At 38.7% G+C, this 20,228-nt stretch overlaps 1 protein-coding gene across 1 annotated transcript in view; it reads left to right on the top strand.

The window, feature by feature from the left end:
* CUBN (cubilin) overlaps positions 1–20,228 on the top strand; it is a 265,343-nt gene that overhangs the window by 33,458 nt on the left and 211,657 nt on the right. Inside the window, exons 18-22 of the mRNA XM_060162639.1 lie at positions 11,380–11,524; positions 11,752–11,930; positions 15,160–15,325; positions 15,676–15,892; positions 18,672–18,802. Of these exons, the coding sequence (XP_060018622.1) occupies positions 11,380–11,524; positions 11,752–11,930; positions 15,160–15,325; positions 15,676–15,892; positions 18,672–18,802 (838 nt within the window). The remainder of the gene's footprint in view (positions 1–11,379; positions 11,525–11,751; positions 11,931–15,159; positions 15,326–15,675; positions 15,893–18,671; positions 18,803–20,228) is intronic.

The following is a 20,228-nucleotide window of genomic DNA, read 5'->3' as shown; positions in this document are numbered from 1 at the left end:
ATTCATGAGCACAGATATCTTTCCATTTGTTTTTGTCATCTTCAGTTTCTTTCATCAGTATCTTATAGTTTTCAGAGTATGTCTTTTACTTCTTTAGTTAGATTTATTCCTAGGTATTTTATTCTTCTTGATGCAATTGTAAATGGGATTGTTTCCTTAATTTCTCTTTCTGATAGTTCATTGTTAGTGTATAGAAATGCAACTGATTTCTGTATATTAATTTGTATCCTGCAATTTTACTGAATTCAGTTATTAGTTCTAGAGTCTTTTGGTGGTGTCTTTAGTATTTTCTATATGTAGTATCATGTCATCTGCAAACAGTAGCAGTTTTACTGCTTCCTTTCCAATTTGGATTCCTTTTATTTCTTTTTCTTATCTGATTGCTGTGGCTAGGACTTCCAATATTAGGTGGCATAAAAGTGGAGAGAGTGAGCATCCTTGTCTCACTTCTGATCTTAGAGGAAATGTCCTCAGCTTTTCACTGTTGAGTATGATGTTGACTGTAGGTTTGTCATATATGACTTTTATTATGTTGAGGAATATTCCCTCTATAGCCGCTTTGTTGAAAGTTTTATCATAAATGGGTGTTGAATTTTGTTAAAACCTTTTCTGCATCTATTGAGATGATCATATAGTTTTTATTCTTAAATTTGTTAATGTGGTATATCACATCAATTACTTTGCAAATATTGGACCATCATTGCAACCCTGGGATAAATCCCAATTGATCATGGTGTATGATCCTTTTAATGTATTGTTGAATTTGGTTTGCTAATATTGTCTTCAGGAGATCTATTATTTTTTTTTTTTTTTGTGGTACGCGGGCCTCTCACTGTTGTGGCCTCTCCCGTTGCGGAGCACAGGCTCCGGACGTGCAGGCTCAGTGGCCATGGCTTACCGGCCTAGCCGCTCCATGGCATGTGGGATCTTCCCGGACCGGGGCACAAACCCATGTCCCCTGCATTGGCAGGCGGACTCTCAACCACTGCGCCACCAGGGAAGCCCCAGGAGATCTATTCTTTTTAGTCTTAATTTCATTTATTTACGTCCTGATCTTTATGACTTATTTCTTCCTTCTACTAACTTTGGGATTTGTTTGTTCTTCTTTTTCTAGTTCCCTTAGGTGTAAAGTTAGATTGTTTATTTGAAATTTTTCTTATTTCCTGAGGTAAGCTTGAATCGCTATTAACTACTCTCTTAGAACTGCTTTTGCTTTGTGTCCTACATTTTGGATCATTGTGTTTCCGTTTTCATTTGTCTCCAGGTATTTCCTTATTTCCTCTTGATTTGTTTAGTGACCCATTGGTTGCTTAGTAGCATATTTTTTAGCCTCAAAGATGTGGATGTTTGTATTTCTTTTTGCAAGGTTTTTTTTTTTCCCTGTAGTTGATTTCTAATCTCATACTCTTGTGGTCAGAAAAGTTACTGATATGATTTCAATCTTGTTCAATTTACTGAGACTTTTTTTGTGGCCTAGCACGTGATCTATCCTAGAGAATGTTCCATGTACACTTGGAAAAATGTGTATCTGCAGCTTTTGGGTGGAATGTTTTATATAATCTATCTGGTCTAATGTGTCATTCAAGGCCAATGTTTTCTTATTGATCTTTTATCTGGATAATCTGTCCTTTGACATAAGTGGGTGTTAAAGTCCCCTACTTTTATTGTTACTGTCAACTTCTCCCTTTATGTTTGCTAATATTTGCTTTATGTATTAGGTGTGCCTATTTTGGGTGCATATATACTTGTAATTGTTATATCTTCTTGTCAGGTTGATTCCTTTATCATGTAATGCCCTTCTTTGTCTCTTGTTACAGGCTTTGTTTTAAAGTCTATTTTGTCTTATCTAAGTATTGCTACCCCAGATTTCTTTTCATTTCCATTTACATGGAACACCCTTTAACATTTCTTATAAAGCTGGTTTAGTGGTGCTGAACACTTTTAGCTTTTGCTTGGTTGTAAAACTCTCTCTCTCCTTCAAATCTGAATAATAGTCTTGCCAGATAGAGTATTCTTGGTTGTATGGATTTTCCTTTCATCGCTTTGAAGATATTGTTACTCTCCCTTCTGGCTTGAAAAATTTCTGCTGAAAAGTCAGCTTATAGTCTCATGGGAGTTCCTATGTATATAACTAGTTGCTTTTTTCTTGCTGCTTTCAATATTCTCTCTTTATTTTTTTTTCTGTTTTAATTACAGTATGTCTTGGTTTATACCTCTTTTGTTTCATCTTGTTCGATACTCTCTGTGCTTCCTGGACCTGGCTATCTGTTTCCTTTCCTGGTTTAGGGAATATTTCAGATATTATTCCTTTAAATAAGTTCTCTGCCCCTTTCTCTCTCTCTTTTCCTTCTGGGACCCCTTTAATGTGAATGTTAGTACACTTGATGTTGTCCCAGAGGTCACTTAAACTATCCTGATTCTTAAAAATTCTTTTTTCTTTTTTCTGTTCAGCTTGGCTGATTTCCAAGTTTGCTAATTCATTGATTCCTTTGAGTGTATCTTTTATTTCAGTTATTGTATTCTTCAGCTCTTTTTGGTATCTTCTCTGTATTTTCTAACTCTCTGTTAAACTTCTCACTGTGTTCATCATTCTTTTTCAGAGTTCATTGAATATTTTTAAGATCATTACCCTGAACCCTTTATCAGGTAGATTGCTTGTCTGCACTGCATTTAGTTCTTTTTCTGAGGATTTGTCTTATTCCTTCCTTTGGAGCATATTCCTCTGTCTCCTCATTTTGCCTAATTCTCTGTGTTTATTTTTCTGTATTAGGTAGGTAGGTTACATTTCCCAGTCTTGGAGAAGCAGCCTTATGTAGAAGATGTCCTATGGGGCCCTGCTGCGTACTCGCCTCTGGTCACCAGAGCTTTATGCTCTGTGGGTGCCCCCATGTGGGCTGAGTGGCCCCTTCTGTTGTGACAGAGCCAACTGCTGTGGGCACACTAACAGGTGGGACTGGCCCCTGATCCTGTTGGCTGTGAGGCCTGCCTCTTGAGATACTGCCAGCCCACTGGTGGCCCACTGCTAAGCCCCAGTGTGGCTGGTCACATGGCCTGGGGCATCCTGGGGCGGGTGCTGGGCCCACTGGTGGGTGGGGCTAGGACCTGGCATGGCTGGTTGCATGGTCTGGTGGGGGGTGTCTCAGGGCCGGTGATGAGCCTGCTGGTAGGCAGGACTGGGTCCTGGAATGGTTGGCCACATGGCCTGGGGGGCTCCTGGGGCTGATGCTGGCCTTCTGGTGGGTGTGATTTAATTACACAGGATAATAACTGTGGTATTACCCATACTCAGTGTAGCATATCTTTCTTTTTGTTTTTTTAACACAAGAAACACACATTTATGTATTAATTCTTGGATTTATACAGCTCTCTCAAAGTTTCTACTTCTAAAAAGATTTGTCACCCATGGGTGATGTGATGTGGCTGGTAACAAAAGAATAAGTATAGGAAGAATAGATCAACTGTTCATCCATCTGTCTTTGTCTAAGAGAGCTTTTAAACTGTAGAGAATAGTTCAATGAATGTGACAGAACTATCTTTCCAGAATAAAAAGCAGCCCCTCTCATTAATATTTCATAAGTGATTTAAGCCGTCAGAACTCTGAGTGAAGGACACATAAGGTAGTAATGAAAGTTTAATTTTTAATCCCAGAGAATGTGAGTACTAGGCTGAATAATAATTTCAGAAGCTTATGTGATACTAAGGCCAGGGCTTGAAATAGGATGTGGAAGGAAATGAACAGAATTGTTCACCCCACCAGATCTCCTCGACCCATCCCACATCATCTGTCCCACCCCACCAAAACTGGGGAAGTCGAAAGGGAGCACAGAAGAGAGACTAGTAAGGGAAGGGGGAGGAGAGGGACCTTGTGGGGAAACAGGAGAGCTTCTGGGGAAGTTGTTCCCTCTTAGAAGAGGAAAGAGAAATAAACAGCAGAGAAAGATTGGTAACTATAATTAATAAGATAGGGAGAATACATTACACTAAATTTGGCTTCTGAAATCTAGGGAATGTGTACCCATTCTACAAGTCTCATTGAATGACAAATTAATCATATTTTAGACCTCTTGCCAATCCCAGTAAATTCACAACAGAAATTGTACACACATCTCTTTACAATGCGATGCAAGTAGAAATTATAAAAAATTTTAAATGTCCAACTTCTTGGAAATCTGTAAACTTTCTCCTAAATAATTACTGGGTTAAGGAAGGAACTAGAAAATGAAATGAAAGACAATGTAGGAAAATGCTATATATCAAAACCAGGTAAAAGCTCTAAGATTTTAAAGAAAGAACCAAAAAAATGGGAAAGCTGGAGAGCACAGTAAACTGGAACACTGAAGATCTTTCTTCCCTTGGAATCTGGGGTGGCGGGGGAGGCAGGGTGCTGCACAGCTCTCCCACGTCCCCACAGGTCTTTAGATGAATTCAAATTCACACAGTACTTCCTTTTGCTCTTTGTTAGGCAGTGAAGCTGTTCAGCTCCAGCCTTGGGATTGGGTGAGAGAGGGCTGTGACTTCCGGCCTGCCTGAGCACACTTGGTACCCTCAAGGGGACGTGTTGGTCAGAGTCTCATGACTGTGATTCACAGAAAAATTCTTAAGGATATAAACCCAAATGGCAGAGAAAGAATAAGCCCTCTGACAACTGAAGCTGGAATGTGGCTGCAGGAAGCACGCTCACCAGAGTAGCCTGAGGAGCATTGTTTTCCAGTTAAGCACACGTTGGAATTAACTTTAGTTCAAAGAAATGTCTTTCTAGAGATGGCAGGAAAAAAGGGGACATGGTGAGATGTTCAATAGTTTTCATTCTTAGCATATTGGATTTGGAGTCTGGGCAGAGACTAGAAACATTTGGTTAGTTTCTTAGCACTTGTTGTCAACACAGTTTTTCCAAAATTCCTCTGCCATCCTGATGCTCTTTAATGAAGTGATAAAATGTGCTATTGCTCAGGTGAAATTATTCTATAGATTGGCGTGGTGGGGGCCAGGAGATAGAGTGAGGTGGTAGAACCGCCTAGCTTTGGAGTTGTGAGGATCTTATAGCGTAGATCCTTCCTGTGTGTAAAGGAGTTGCATGTTTACGTGGACATCACAAACCCCATGGAACAAGTGAGACGGAGAGCAGTGAGTGAGAAGAGGAAGCTATGGAAATCGGGGTAACCAAGAATGCTCCAGACTTCTGGGGCAGATCGAGAGGATGACCCATGCTCTCTGGTATAAATGAGAACAATATTGCATGAAAACATGACAGAGGACTTCAACTCTCTGTTTCACTGAAGGCATGATGTTTGACATCAGTAAGCCTCGGTTTCCTCATCCATAATAGGAATAGTAATACGACTACTGTTTACAGAAGGATTAGAAGAGGTCGTTCACTCATTTATCTATTCATTCTCTGAATATTTATCAAACAACTTGGATGCCAGGCACTGTGTTGGGGATGGGTACGTAAAACACAAGAGATATTAAGTAAGCACACAACTACGTAGTTTCAAGATGGGAAGAGTATTGTGAAGGAAAGAAAGTACGTGAAAGAAAATAACAGTGCTGATGACTTTGGTTGAATGGTTAGGGGTATCTTCCCTAAGGATGTCACAGTTTGAGTCTGAAGATGAGAAGGGTTAGCAATGCGAAGAGCTAAGAGAAGGAGAATTCCCGCTAGAGGTACCAACATAGCCTTAGACACTGAACTGAGAAAAAACATGGCAAACATGAAGAATTGAAAATAGAGTAGTGCGGCTGGAATCACAAAGGAGAGGAGAGAAACAAGAGTTAGGCAGGAACTAGATCTTGTAGGGCTCTGTACATGGGGGTAAAGAAGCTAGCTTTGCTAAATGAAAAGAGAAACAATTAGAACGTTCTTAGCACAGTGCCTGGATCACCAGGAATGGTTGGTAAAAGTTAACATGACGGTGAGTCCGATGATGATGATGATGATGGTGGGGGAGGAGAAGAGAGGTGGAAGCAGGTGACATACTGGAGTTGGCAGTCATGTAGGAACACACTTCTAGGTAAAACTACACCTGTAGTCCTGATCTGAGAAAAGCAGATTTTTTTTAAAAAAGCAGATAAAGGATAAATTTACTCTATTGATAGAGATATTAGAAGCACCACTGTTTCCAGAGGCATAAAAAGCTTTAAAATTTTGACTATGAAATCATGAAACGTAATAATGAATAAAGAAGGATAACAACCTAAGAAGATAATTTTTAGTCCCTGTGTGGCTTCTCTCACCTCTTACCCCTCACCCTTTAGTCTCTCATTTGGAATGGGGCCACATCACCACCCCCCTTTCCCCCACCCCGGCTCCTGTGTACCCAGATGAACCCAAGGCTGGTCTCCAGGATCAAGTCTTTGTTTAGCTAAGGGGCATTTCAACCCAACACTCACTTCACAAGAAGCCACATGTTAAACATTACTGTATGGTAAGGTTCTGTTTTCAGCCCTTGGTTGGACCAAGCCTAAGTGCCAAAGTATTTCGTTTGCTTTGAATTATGATTTAATACTTAATCAAATTTTTGACATTGTTATATAAAAACAAATCTGTGTATATAGCAGATATGAACAAATGAGCACATATATTAAGTCCTGGCTTTAGGACCTGATCCATTACAGATGTTAAAGCTTACTTCTGACTCGGCTTCAGATCCACCTAAAATTTCAGATAAACTGTGTTTTACAGCCCAGTTAATTTTAGCTCTTTCTACAGGCTCCTTTATAAGAACTATTTTTCATTTAAAAAAAAACTTCTGTATGAGTAGTTTGTCTTCAGGAACCAGATCCATCTGCTGATGTTAAAGATCGGAAGCATTTGGGCTATTCCATAGGGTTAAAAACCATGGGTCACAGATTATCAATTGGATCTCTGAGCCTGAAACCATCAGTGTTTGCTGAATGAATAAAGCAAACAATGAAAAATCTGGGCCTGGTCCCCAGAACACTAGAATTTGGAATGGTCCTTGTCATTTCTTTGCAAATGTGATCCACAGTAAAGAATGAATTTGGCGTGGTGATGCAAGTGACCATGGCATGAGTTCAGCTGACTTCTTAAGAAACAGTACAGACCAGGCTGAAATATGAGTCATCTTTCTCGATTACACCGCAGTAACAAACAGTCAATAACAAGAAAACAGATCAAAAGCAATAACAGAAAATTTCTGTGGCTTACAGTGACATATGTTTATTCTCCACTGGTGTTAACATGCTAGTCTGGTATCAGTGGCAGTTCTGCTGATCTGGCCCCTGTCCCATCTGTCCCTGGGACCCCAGCCCTTGGTCTTGTGAGAGCAGAAAGGAAAAGACGGTTGAATCGTGCAGTGACCCCCAAAGCTTCCACTTGGAAACTGCACATCACCTCTGCTCACATTCTTTAGGGCAAAGCGAGGCCTGTGGCCAAGCCCAGAGTCAACGGGAAGGATAAATATTAAGTCTCCATAGGGAGACAGCACAAGTCACAAGGCCATGAGCTTGTGAGATATGCAGTCTCTTACAGGAGGAAGTTGAATAGGGAAAACGAAAGAGGTTTTTGTTGCCGCTGAGGGGGCGGAGGGAGGCATGCAAATTCACAAGCCCTAAGATGGTGAATACAGGATGCGCTGCCGCATGATCTGGGGTCACTTTGGAGCACTGAGGGATTGTGATAGTATTGCCATGCCTGGGTTCCAGGGAGAATATAGACTTTCAGAATTAATAAGGTTTCATTTCCACCGGGAGAGAGAAACATAGCCAAAATCAATTGTACCTTCTAGGTTTAAAGCCCTCGAGCCCTATAAGTTCCTCTTAAAACATTTGGACTGCAGCTGCCTTTCTCCTTGCTGGAGTCCTTGAATTTCATTAGTGAGGCCCAGGGGAACGGCCTGCTTTAGCGTTTGCTCTGCTGCTTTTGGACTGTGTTTCTTCCTCCTTGTCATCTGCTAATGGGCAAAATAGAAAAGAGAGATGCTTGCTACGGTCTTAGCAGAAGCGAAGGGCACCCCAGAGGGTTCAAGAACAGGAGGACATCTTACTCCGTGTTTCATGCTTTCCGGTTTCCAAGAACTGTAGCATGCCTGCGTCTCTAGCAAAAACTGAACCGTCATACCACGCCTTAAAATTAATGAATCAACAAGTGTCTGTCCGACACCTATTTGCAAAGTTGTTAGATGCTGAAGGTGATATGGAAATTTTCTCTTCCTTCAGAGATTTGCTGTTTGGTTGGAGAGCTGTGTAGCATAACTTTACGGCTGTGTGTGAAATTTGCGTTCAGCTCGTAGAAAGGAACTGGTTTGGGATGAGTCAGTGGAGAGGCATGCGATTGCCAGTGTCTGTGTAAGACTCTGTCATATGGCTGTACCATGATTTATTTAATCACCCTCCTATTATTAGACGTGTGGAATATTTTCAATTCTTGTGTCTATAGAGCATACGCTGATGTGGAACCTTGTGTGTCTTTGTCTGCATCTTGAATGATTTCCTTATGACAGAGTGTGAGAAGTGAAGTTACCGGGTCCAAAACTATGAACATTTCCAAGACTCCTGATACATATTGTCCAATTATTTTCCAGAAATTTATACTTCCAACCAGTTATGCATGGGAGTAATATGTTACCATATCCCTACCAGCTTTGAGGATTATACTTTTAAGCTCTTCCCTTTACTGCCCATTCCCTTTGACCTGGATATTCTTCCAAGTTTCAACTTAAAAGTTACTTCTGCTGAGAAGTATTCCCTCATTCTCTGTAGGAGTTCAGAGTATTTGGTTAAGTTAATGGTTCTCTACACTTTAAGACCTTCTTATATCAACCTTATGCTATTCTGAAATGAAATTCATAGATAATATCAGCTCATATTGTATACATACATTATATAAATAAAAATAAAATTGTAAGTGTAAGATTTAGGAGAAATAAAGCAAAGTAAAAAAAAAAAAAATTATGGGGACTTCCCTAGTGGCACAGTGGTTAAGACTCCATGCTCCCAATGCAGGGGGCCTGGGTTTGATCCCTGGTCAGGGAGCTAGATCCCACATGCATGGCACAACTAAGGAGCCCGTCTGCCACAACTGACAGGGCGCAACCAAATAAATAAATTAATTAAATGAAATTTAAAAAGTTATGACAGTATGTTAAAAGCCTAGGCAAGCTGCACGTGAAGACAGAATGAAGTCGTAACTTGTTTGCCCCCTAAACCCTCTCAACGCCGCACTAAAAACGCAGGCCGACATGGCTACGTAGGTTGGTGAATTTTCTGAAATGGCGACCAATTCTTGGCAGATTTCCAGGAGGAAAAAAAGAACTTCTTTTGATTCACACTCTACTTGTAATCCTGGAAAATCGGGTGTGTGTTAGAATTGAGCAAAAGTATTTTGCACTTGGTATATAAACCAGAGCTAGATTTTATACTTGTAACTGTCACTGCATTGAAGGTCACATAGGAGAGAGGAGAATCCTCATTGTGTGTGACTGTCTCTCACATTTCAGGGTGTTTAGTATCTTGGGTCCCCAGCCACTAAATGCCAGTAGCGCCCCACCCCCATCCTGTTGATAATGAAAACAAAACCAAACATGCCTTCACGGATTTCCAAAATGCCTAACTGAGGTACCCGTGGAGCCCCATTGTGTTAAGTAGTAAAAGAGCATATTCTCTACTTCCCTGAACGTGACGCTCACGCTTTTGAAAAAAAAGTGCTTGCTTCTTGTGAGTTCCTGTGAGCAGTGACTGTCTTTCACAGCAATATCGCCAGTACAGGCCCTGGTGTTTGTTGATGCCTTGAAGATGTTAGTCGAGGGAATGGATTAGTAGGTGGATGGCTAGCTCTTCCAAAAGAATTCTGTAGAACAAAGGTAGTATGAATATCCATGGAAGAATTCCTGATTTGAGTGAGGAACTTGAGAAAGGTCAAGAATAACGATAGCTATTCTTCAGTCCACCTTTTCTAGCACTAGGCATTTCGCTAAGGAATTCACACGTTTGTTTCACCTGTTCGCTCCAACTGCTTGAGCTTGGCTTAGATTTAGTGACTTGTTCAAAGTTACTAAGTGTGGAGGTTTGTAAGTGACAGAGGTGGGAATTGAATCCAGTTGACATGACTGTAGACCATGCTCATGGCCACCACACTATAAGATACTGACTATTGATTTAAAATAGGTGGTCTTTATAATATGAAGGAAATTTTCTTTTGCTCCTGACTTTCTAAGAGTTTTGTTTCTAATAATAGGAATGCTAACAAACTTTTTGACATCTATAGAGATAAATAGTTTAGCTTATTGGATCTATTAGTGAGCTTAATTTATAATTTGAGAGTTATCTGTAGTGAGGTGGATGGACCTATAGTCTGTCATACAGAGTAAAGTAAGTCAGAAAGGGGAAAACATATACTGTATGCTAACACATATATATGGAATCTAAAGAAAAAAAAGTGGTTATGAAGAACCTAGGGGCAGGACAGGAATAAAGACGCAGATGTAGAGAATGGACTTGAGGACACAGGGACAGGGAAGGGTAAGCTGGGACGAAGTGAGAGGGTGGCATGGACATATATACACTACCAAATGTAAGATAGATAGCTAGTGGGAAGCAGCCACATAGCACAGGAAAATCAGCTCGGTGCTTTGTGACCACCTAGAGGGGTGGGATAGGGAGGGTGGGAGGGAGATGCAAGAGGGAGGAGATATGGGGATATATGTAGATGTATAGCTGATTCACTTTGTTATACAGCAGAAACTAACACACCACTGTAAAGCAATTATACTTCAATAAAGATGTTAAAAAAATATATATATAATTTGAAACAATTCTTGCATTACTCTTAACCTCATGTTTTATTTGATATATAAGCCTAACAATGGAGAGAATTCATTTTTCTAGAACTGTGTGTAGGATTTTTATATCTATATTAATAGGTGAGATCTACCCATAGTTTTCCTTTGTATTATCTATGTTGGGATTTGGTGAGATGGTTCTGAGACAAATTATTTGGGAATTGCTCCATGTTTGAGGGTTCCTTAGAACAAATTATATATGGGAATTATCTTTTCCTTAGAAGTTTAATATAACTTACCAGGTAGAGCATCTTCTAGGAGTTTTTTTGGGGGGAACTAATTGTTTGTATTATATTCAATTTTATCCATGGCTTATTGCCTATTCAGATTTTATTTTTCTTCTTGAGATAATTTTAGTAATTTATATTTTTCTGGAAATAACCATTTCAAACATTCAACTATATTAACATAGTGCTGTACATAGAATTATCATATTAAACAAGTGTTTCAGTATCTGTGTATTTGTATCATGTTTGTCATTTTTAATTTTTTGTATTTGTGCTTCTTTTCTTTCTTTCCTTTTCTTTATTGATTAGGATTCTTGATTAGGATTACAGATCAATTTTCTTCTTCTGTTTAGGTTCGAGATGATCAAACCTTACTTGGAAAAGTCTGTGGCAGTGAAACCCTCTCTCACATTAAATCCATTACTAATAGTATCTGGATCAGGCTTAAAATAGACGCTTCTGTTGTAAGAGCTAGTTTCAGTGCTGTTTATCAAGTCGGTAAGAAAACTCATGCCTTAATTTTTAAATGTCTCATTTGCCTGATTATAACATTTTCATTTCTTGAAATAATTGAGTAATTTTATGTCCTCCAGTGGTAAGGGAAAAATTCTAATAGTAGTGTTACATTCCATTATGTCCTTCTGCGGAGTGAAGCTTTGCAGTAAAATTGAGGGCAACGGTCATTTATCTCTGGACAAACACTACTGTCTTTTTCATACTTACAGCGTGTGGAGGTGAATTAACTGGAGAAGGGGTCATCCACTCGCCCTTTTATCCTAATGTGTATCCAGGAGAAAGGATCTGCAGGTGGACCATCCACCAACCCCAAAGCCAAGTGGTTCTTCTCAACTTCACTGCCTTTGACACGGGAAGTTCTGCCCACTGTGATACAGATTATATTGAGGTGAGAGTAAAACACTTTGGAATATTTGCACTTGATTGGATATTATTAAAAATATTATGTCACGTTTTCCTCAAATCAGTTACATGAAACAAAACTAGTTTATAGGTGCAAAATTCTCAACAAAATTCTAGCTAACTGAATCCAGCAGCATATAACGAGGATTATGTACCATGACCGAATGGGATTTATCCCAGGAATGCAAGGTTGGTATCTGTCCAAAAATCAGTCAGTGTAAAATAAAATAAAGGAAAAAAACACAAAAACACCCACATAATTACCTCAATAGATGCAAGAAAAAAAAAAGAAAAGCATTTGATGAAGTTTCATACCTTTTCATGATAAAAACACTCAACAAACCAAGAATAGAAGGGAACTTCCTTAATCTGATAAAGGGCATCTGTAAAAAAAACCCCACAGCTAACATCATATTTAGTGATGAAACACTAAATGCTTTGCCTCTACGGTCAGTAAAAAGACAAAGATGTCTGTTCTCACCACTTGTATTCAACATTATACTGGAGCGGAGCAGTGGGGCGGCCTCGGGGTCTCCCGGCCCTTCCCGGACTCGGCTCTGGGCTGACAGTGCCCCGCGGCCACGTTAGGGGTTCCCTCTCGGCCGTTTAGGGAGGGCCGCCGGTGCCCTCAGCTGCCTCACCTGGACACGAAGGCTGACCTTCTTGTCTTGACCACGAAACCAGGAATAACCAGGTGACATGAGTTAGTCCCTCCTTTCAGAGGAGTAACCTGCCGTTGCTAGAAACCGCAGGACGGTTCCTACGCTGATGTGGACCCAACCCCAGGAGACACTAAGTGAAAGAAAGCGAAGAGTGGAAAAACGTGTGAGGATGTGCATTGGTGGCAGGTTTGGGGTGTTTTTTTAAAAGACCCACGAGGGTAGAGATGTCCACGAGCTCGCACAGGCAGAGTCCCTCCCGAAGGGCCAAAACGGGCAGTGAGGAAGCCAGCAGAGATGGGAGGATGGGGACAGGGGCGGGGGAAACAAGTTTGGGCATATTTGAGTGTGTGATCTAAACACACAAAGTCCTTTTATGAGGTTATCACATCATAAAGCGAGGAGGCAACGTTAAAAAAAGAAAAGTGGGCTTTTTCAGCTGGAACCGTGATAGTTAATAGATTCATGAGATTGAATTTGTGAGGATAAAATGTTAAAGGTCAGTACTGGAGTATCAATATCTGCTGCAAAGGTTTCGAATCGATGAGACGACCTGAGTCTTGGAAGCGAGATTGTTTTTGTTTTTGAGGGGAGGAGGGGGAGCCCGGCAAATAGAAGGAGCTCAAGCCCCTTTTGTTGAATGAATAAATAAATGCCTTTCTGCTACAAGAAAAAACAAACAAACAAACAAAAACCTAGAAATTCTAGTTAGGACAATTAAGCAAGGAAAGGAAACAAAATGCATCCAGAATGAAAAGGAAGGAATACAATTATCTCAATTCACAGATAACATGATGTTGTATATAAAAAATCATAAGGAATCTATACACAGACACACACACACTTAAACTATTAGAACTAATAAACAAATTCAGCAGGTTGTGGGATATAAGATCAAAATATGAAAGTCACTTCTTTTTTATATACTAGCAATGAACAATTTGAAAATGAAATCAAGGAAACAATTCCAATTACAATAGCAAAAAAGAATAAATATTGAGGAATATAGCTTTAAAAAGACATGTAAAATTTGTACTCTGAAAACTACAAGATGTCATTGAAGGAAATTGAAGATCTAAATAAATAGAAAGACATCTCATGTTAATGGATTAGAAGACATAATAATGTTAAGATGGCAGTACTCCTTAAATTTATCTAAAGATTTAATTCAATCTCTACCAAAATCCCAGCGGGCACTTTTGCAGAACTTCACAAGCTGATTGTAAACTTCGATGGGAAATGCAAGGGAACCAGAATAACCAGAAGCATTGTTGAAAAAGAACAACATTGGTGGAGTCACACTTACGATTTTAAAACTTAGAACAAAACTATAATAATCAAGACAGTGTGTTATTCAGGTGAGGATACAAATATGGAGCAATGGAACAGAATAGAAAATCCAGAAATAAATTCATACCTTTATGACCAATTGATTTTTGAAAAGGGTGCCAAGACGATTCAATGGGAAAAAGTAGTTTTTTCAAGTGGTGCTGAATGTGCACATGGAACTGGACTCCTTCCTTATACTATACACAAAAATTAACTCAGAATGGACCGTAGACCTAAATTTCGTAGCTAAAACTATGAAACTCTTGAAGAAAACATAGGAGTAAATATCTGTGACCTTGGGTTAGGCAAAGCCTTCTTAGATCTGACACAAAAAAATGCAACAAAAGAAAAATTGGACTTCATCGAAATTAAAAACAATCTAATTTTTTAAATGGGCGAAGAATATGAATATATATTTCTTTAAAGAAGATATACAAATAGTCAGTAAACACATGAAAAAGATGCTCAACATCACTAATCATCAGGGAAGTACAAATCGAACCACAATGAGATACTGCTTCACACCCGCTAGGATACTATCATCAAGAAGTCAGATAATAACAAGTGTTGAAATTGGAGCCCTTTTACACTTACACACTACTGGTGAGCATTTAAATGGTACAGCTGCTTTGGAAAACAATTGGTAGTTCCTCAAAAAGTTAAATGTAGAGTTATCATTTGATCCAGCAATTCCACTTCTAGGTATACACCAAAGGGAAACGAAAATACACATCCACACAAATATTTGTACATGAATGACTTCAGTCGTTATTCATAGTAGCCAAAATGTAAAAACAACCTAAACGGCCATCCATTGATGTGTATTAATAAAATGTGATATATCCATACAGTGGACTATTATATGGCATTAAAAGGAAATGAAGTAATGACACATGATACAAAATGGATGAACTTTGAAAACATTATGCTCAGTGAAAGTAGCTAGTTACAAAAGGCCACATATTGTATGATGATTTCATTTATTTGAAATGTCCAGAAGAGGCAATCTTATGGAAATAGAAAGTAAATTAGTGGCATCCTGGGGCTGGGGTTTGAGGGGGATGGAGAGCTGCTGCTAAGGGGGATAGAGTTTCTTTCCAGGAGACTAAAATATTCTAAAATTGATTTTTACTATACTAATAAACATTTTAGAAAAAATTATTTTTGAAGCAGTTTTCCAAAATAAATATCTAACAAAATAAATTTGAACATATCTTTTTTACTTAGATTGGTAGCAGTTCCATTTTGGGTTCTCCTGAAAATAAAAAGTATTGTGGCACAGACATACCTTCGTTTATAACATCCGTGTACAATTTTCTTCATGTCATATTCGTGAAAAGTTCTTCTGCTGAAAATTATGGTTTCATGGCTAAATATAGTACTGCGGCTTTGGGTAAGAGATTGATTCCCCTACTTTGCCTCTTGGACTTGTATCAGAATAAGTGAACAATGGAAATAAATTATTATAGAAATTTAATCTACACTACAGATGTGTAGTCATCTACACTGTAAAAAATTTACAGTACACGCAAAGGCAAAGAAAATATATATATTTCCTAATCAGCACATGTCAGTAATTAATTGATGTCTATTAATAAGAGAAAAACTAGGTTATCTTTGGTGACATAGAAGGAACCTTTTTCTTTTTGACCTTTTAAGGGATTATGATCAGATTATTTTATTTGAAATTATTTATTTGTTGGTTACTTGTTCTGATAATTATTATTATTTTTATTTCAACAGCATGTGGAAAAGTTCTTACAGAGTCAACAGGAAGCATTCAAAGTCCTGGCCATCCAAATATCTACCCCCATGGTGTCAACTGTACCTGGCACGTAATAGTCCAACCTGGTCACCTGATTCATCTGAGATTCAGGGAATTTCATCTGGAGTTTCATTACAATTGCACAAAGGACTATCTAGAAGTTTATGACACTGGTTCTCGGACATCTCTTGGGAGGTGAGATTATTTTTTTTTTCGATTATTAACACAAAAACTTCCTGCTTTCTTGCACTCCTGCTTCAGTGATGGATTTAAAGTCCATCATGTTGTGTTATAAAAACCAGGTGAGATCAACACACTTCTCAGTGACCATTTCTACATCACTACTCACTACTCTGTAGCCTTGGCCACTAGTAATTACCTTTCGGCATGTGGATATACCCACGAAGCCCTCACCAAAATCAAGATAGTGCACATATCCTTTACCCTCACACCTTCTTCCTGCCCATTACAATTCCTCACTTTGTTCCTCATCCCCAGCCCCAGGAAACCATGAAACTGCTTTCTATCACTGTAACTTAGTTTGCATATTCTGGAATTATATAAAAGTGGCATCATTCTGTATGTGCTCATTTTTCATCTGAGTTTTCTCAGTCAGGCTAGTATTTTGTTGAGCTCCTTTGACCTGAGGCTTTACAGTTTTATGAAATATGAAACATTTTGGACCACTAGTTCTTGAAACGCTTTTTCTGTCTCCCCTCCCCTTGGGACTCTGATTACATGTATCTTAGGCCATTTGATGTTGTCCCAGAACTCATTGATATTCTCTTCATTTGATTTTGTGTCTTTGTTCTCTGTGCATTTCCTTTTGGAAAGTTTCTATTACTCTGTATTCAAATGCACTAATCTTCTTTCCTACAGTGTCTATCTGCTATTAATCCTACCAAATGCATCTTTTCATCTCAGACATGGTAGTTTTCACTTCTGGAAATTCATCTGGGGCCATCTTTTATATCTTCCACATCTCTACTTTACACATTAATTTTTTGCCTCTAGCTTCTTAAATTGGTGGGATACAGTTATAACTATTTTTATGTCTTTGTCTGCTAATTCAGTCCTCCGTGTCATTTCTTGCTACATTTAGATTGATCAGTGTTTCTTCTCATTATGGGTCATACTTTCCTCCTTCTTTTCATGCTTGGTAATATTTGATAGGATGACACACATTTTCAATTTTGTGTTTGTGCACTGGACACTACTGTATTCTTGGGCTTTGTTTTGGGATGCAGTTAAGTTACTTTGATGCAGTTAAGTTACTTTGAAACAGTTTGATCATTTCCAGTTTTGCTTTTAAACTCACTTGTCTCCTGTCTCTGAAGAGTCATTGTCCTTCACTGCTTGATAGCCAGTGTCTTGAGAGCCATTGTTCTATCTATTTTTGTCCAGATTTTCAGTTGTTTCAGATACAAGATTATGTAAATCCAGCCCCTGTTATTACCTCTTTGTTGGAAACAGATATCTCCTGATTCCTTTTTCCCCTTCTTTTTGTATTTCATTTTCTTTTTCCTCATCCATTTTGTTGTTGTTGTTGTTGTTTTGTTTGTTTGTTTTTGCGGTATGTGGGTCTCTCACTGCTGTGGCCTCTCCCGCTGTGGAGCACAGGCTCCGGACACGCAGGCTCAGCGGCCATGGCTCACGGGCCCAGCCGCTCCGCAGCATGTGGGATGTTCCCGGACCAGGGCATGAACCCGTGTCCCATGCATCGGCAGGCAGACTCTCAACCAGTGCGCCACCAGGAAAGCCCTCCTCATCCATTTTTTAAACATTTTTCTTTATCCATTATTTCCTTGAACTTATTTTTTCCCCCAGTTTTATTCTCCCTCGTCATTTTTTGATCTTTCTTGTCTTAATCTTTAAGTTTTTAAAATTCCTTCTTTTTTTCTATTTCTTTTTTATACTTGACTTGTAATCACTGAAAAATACATAATTTTTGCTGAATGACATAAACTACAATGATCTAGTCCAAATTTGGCAGACATGGGCATATAGAGAGACATTTAGAATATTAATTAATTCATCTACCTTTGTTTTGATCAAGATATTGTCATTTTTAACACTGAAATGGTATTATACACCTTTTCTTCTCCTTTTTCTTTTACAGAAATTAACTCATCTATTTCCCATATTTAATACTCTGTCTTATTTTGGTTTCTATTTTTTTCCCCTGTCATTCCATTAAGGTACTTTTACCAAGTGTTCTCTGAATTGAGATTTCTGTTTCCTAGCCACTCCTTCTTATAAATGTTTCTCTAGATAAAACTCACGACATAATGTCTTTTAGCTTTACTACAAGAGTTTTTCTGAGTAAAATTGTTTTCTTCAACAAAAACTTGACATGGTTTAGTAAACAAACTCTTACCTCTGCATAGGCCAGCTGGGTAAAGACAATAGATTCCACCTGTATAAGGCTTACTCTTCCAGGCACTGTTCTAAGTTCTTTATATACAGTGTATTAACTCATACAATTCTCAGAACAACTCTATGAAGTAGGTGGTGTCATCACCCCCATTTTACAGATGGGAAAACTGAGGCATAGATGTTGAGTCCTCTGCCCAAAGTCATAACGCCTCTAAGAGATAGACCTGACTCTAGAGTCTGTGCTCTCTGAGTTTATAATACATGGTTTTCCTTTGTTGCATAAGTGTGTTGATTACATTTCTGTGAATAAGTTCAGTAATGTGCGGTATGGTGACTCCTATAGCTCGTAGTTTCTAATTTCATTGAACTTCTGTTACAAGTCACACAGCTAAGCACATACATAAAACCATCTAAAGGAAGTAATCATGAATTGGATGATCTTTAGCAACTTTGTAAATGGTTTGTGCTTGAAATGTACTTGTTTTTTAAGGTTAATAGAGGATATTATTGTTTTTTTTTTATATGTCCTAATTTGGGGTACATCATTTCAAGCATACTGAAAGTTTTTAAACCTGTGTTCTTTCTTGGTTTCAAATAGATATTGTGGAAAATCCATCCCACCCTCTCTTACCAGTAGTGACAACTCATTAATGCTTACATTTGTGGCTGACTCTGACCTTGCTTATGAAGGCTTTTTAGTAAACTATGAAGCAATTGATGCATCAGCAGGTAATAAAATAGCATTGTATGCTTGGTTTCACTTACTGCATTAAAGGGTAGTACTGTGAGAATACTTCATGCCAAAATCTGTGACATAATGAAAGATGCTTTTAGAATAAAGTGTAGTGACTTAAGTGCCTTCCATATTAAATATAGAGTAATGAAAAGGTAAGAGTATTTTATCAATGTTAAATTTTCTAGTTTTGGTAATTGTACTCTGATTTTGTAAGAGAATGTTTATGTTCTTAGGAATAATAAAGCGATGGGAGCAAAATATACGTATGTAGTAAATCTGAGTAAAAGGAATTTGGGAGCTTTTTCTTACAACTTTTCTGTGAGTTTAAAATTCTGTCAAAATTAAGTGTTACAAAAGAGACCAAACGCTTATTTTAAGAAATTAGAGAAGGGGAGGGTGGGACGAATTGGGAGATTAGGTTTGACATAAATACACTACCGCGTGTAAAATAGATAGCTGGTGGGAACCTGCTGTAGCGCACAGGGAGCTCAGCTCGTGCTCTGTGATGACCTAGATGGGGGAAAGGAGGGGAGGGAGGTCCAGGAGGGAGGGGGTATAGGTATACATATAGCTGATTCACTTCATTGTACAGCAGAAACTAACACAACATTGTAAAGCAATTTTAGTTTACTCCAATAAAAAAAAAAAGAAAGAACTTAGAAAAAGGACAACAGATTAAGAAACTACTACATGTAATTCTATGGCAGAAAATGAAAGATTTTTTGTCAAAATGTGCATTTCTAAATTTGACTTAATGAAATTGAATCTTTTCAGCTTCTTTCCTTTTAGTGTATTTTTCCTATTACTTAATTCTCATCATTACTCTGCTCTTTGCAAATGCAGTGTGAGAAACAAACACCCTTTGCCAGCAGGGTCTTTGAGCTCATGTATAAACCAGAGGTGCTCCCAGCCCCAGAACCTATGGGATTTAGGAGGGTGCCATGTTTTCTTAGGCTCCTGTTCCCACCTGGGATGTGTACCTTTTTAGGGAGTCTGGGTTTTCCTTTTGCATAATATTTAGAAAGATAGTTCATGGACCAAAATACTATGCAGTGTAGACATACAGGGGGTGGGGGGGGTGTGACTGAGCTTCCCAAGCATTTCACACCTTTGATTGTCCCAGAAATATGTAATTCTCAGAAGCTTAAGAAAGTACTGAGAGCGTTTCCCTGTACCAGATGTGCTCCCTCTGACACCGTCCTGCATCCAGAACTCCCCAGCCTCTCATCTTTTAAAGCCCGCACTCCCTTAAAAAAAAAAAAAAAAAAAGGTAAATTAATCTTCCCCTTGGAGTTTCCACCAATTTCTCACTTATTTCCTCTCAGAGCAGCTGGCCACTATTGTTCATTTCAGGCTGTTCTCTGTAATAGTTCAAGTTCTGTTTTGGAAGCGTGGCTTTAGATTTCTCCAGGATCCTGA

This window comes from Lagenorhynchus albirostris, chromosome 1 (assembly GCF_949774975.1).
Source record: "Lagenorhynchus albirostris chromosome 1, mLagAlb1.1, whole genome shotgun sequence".
NCBI classification, from domain to species: Eukaryota; Metazoa; Chordata; class Mammalia; order Artiodactyla; family Delphinidae; genus Lagenorhynchus; species Lagenorhynchus albirostris.
The sequence above is the reverse complement of the archived record's forward strand: the minus strand, read 5'-3'. Positions and strand labels throughout refer to the sequence as shown.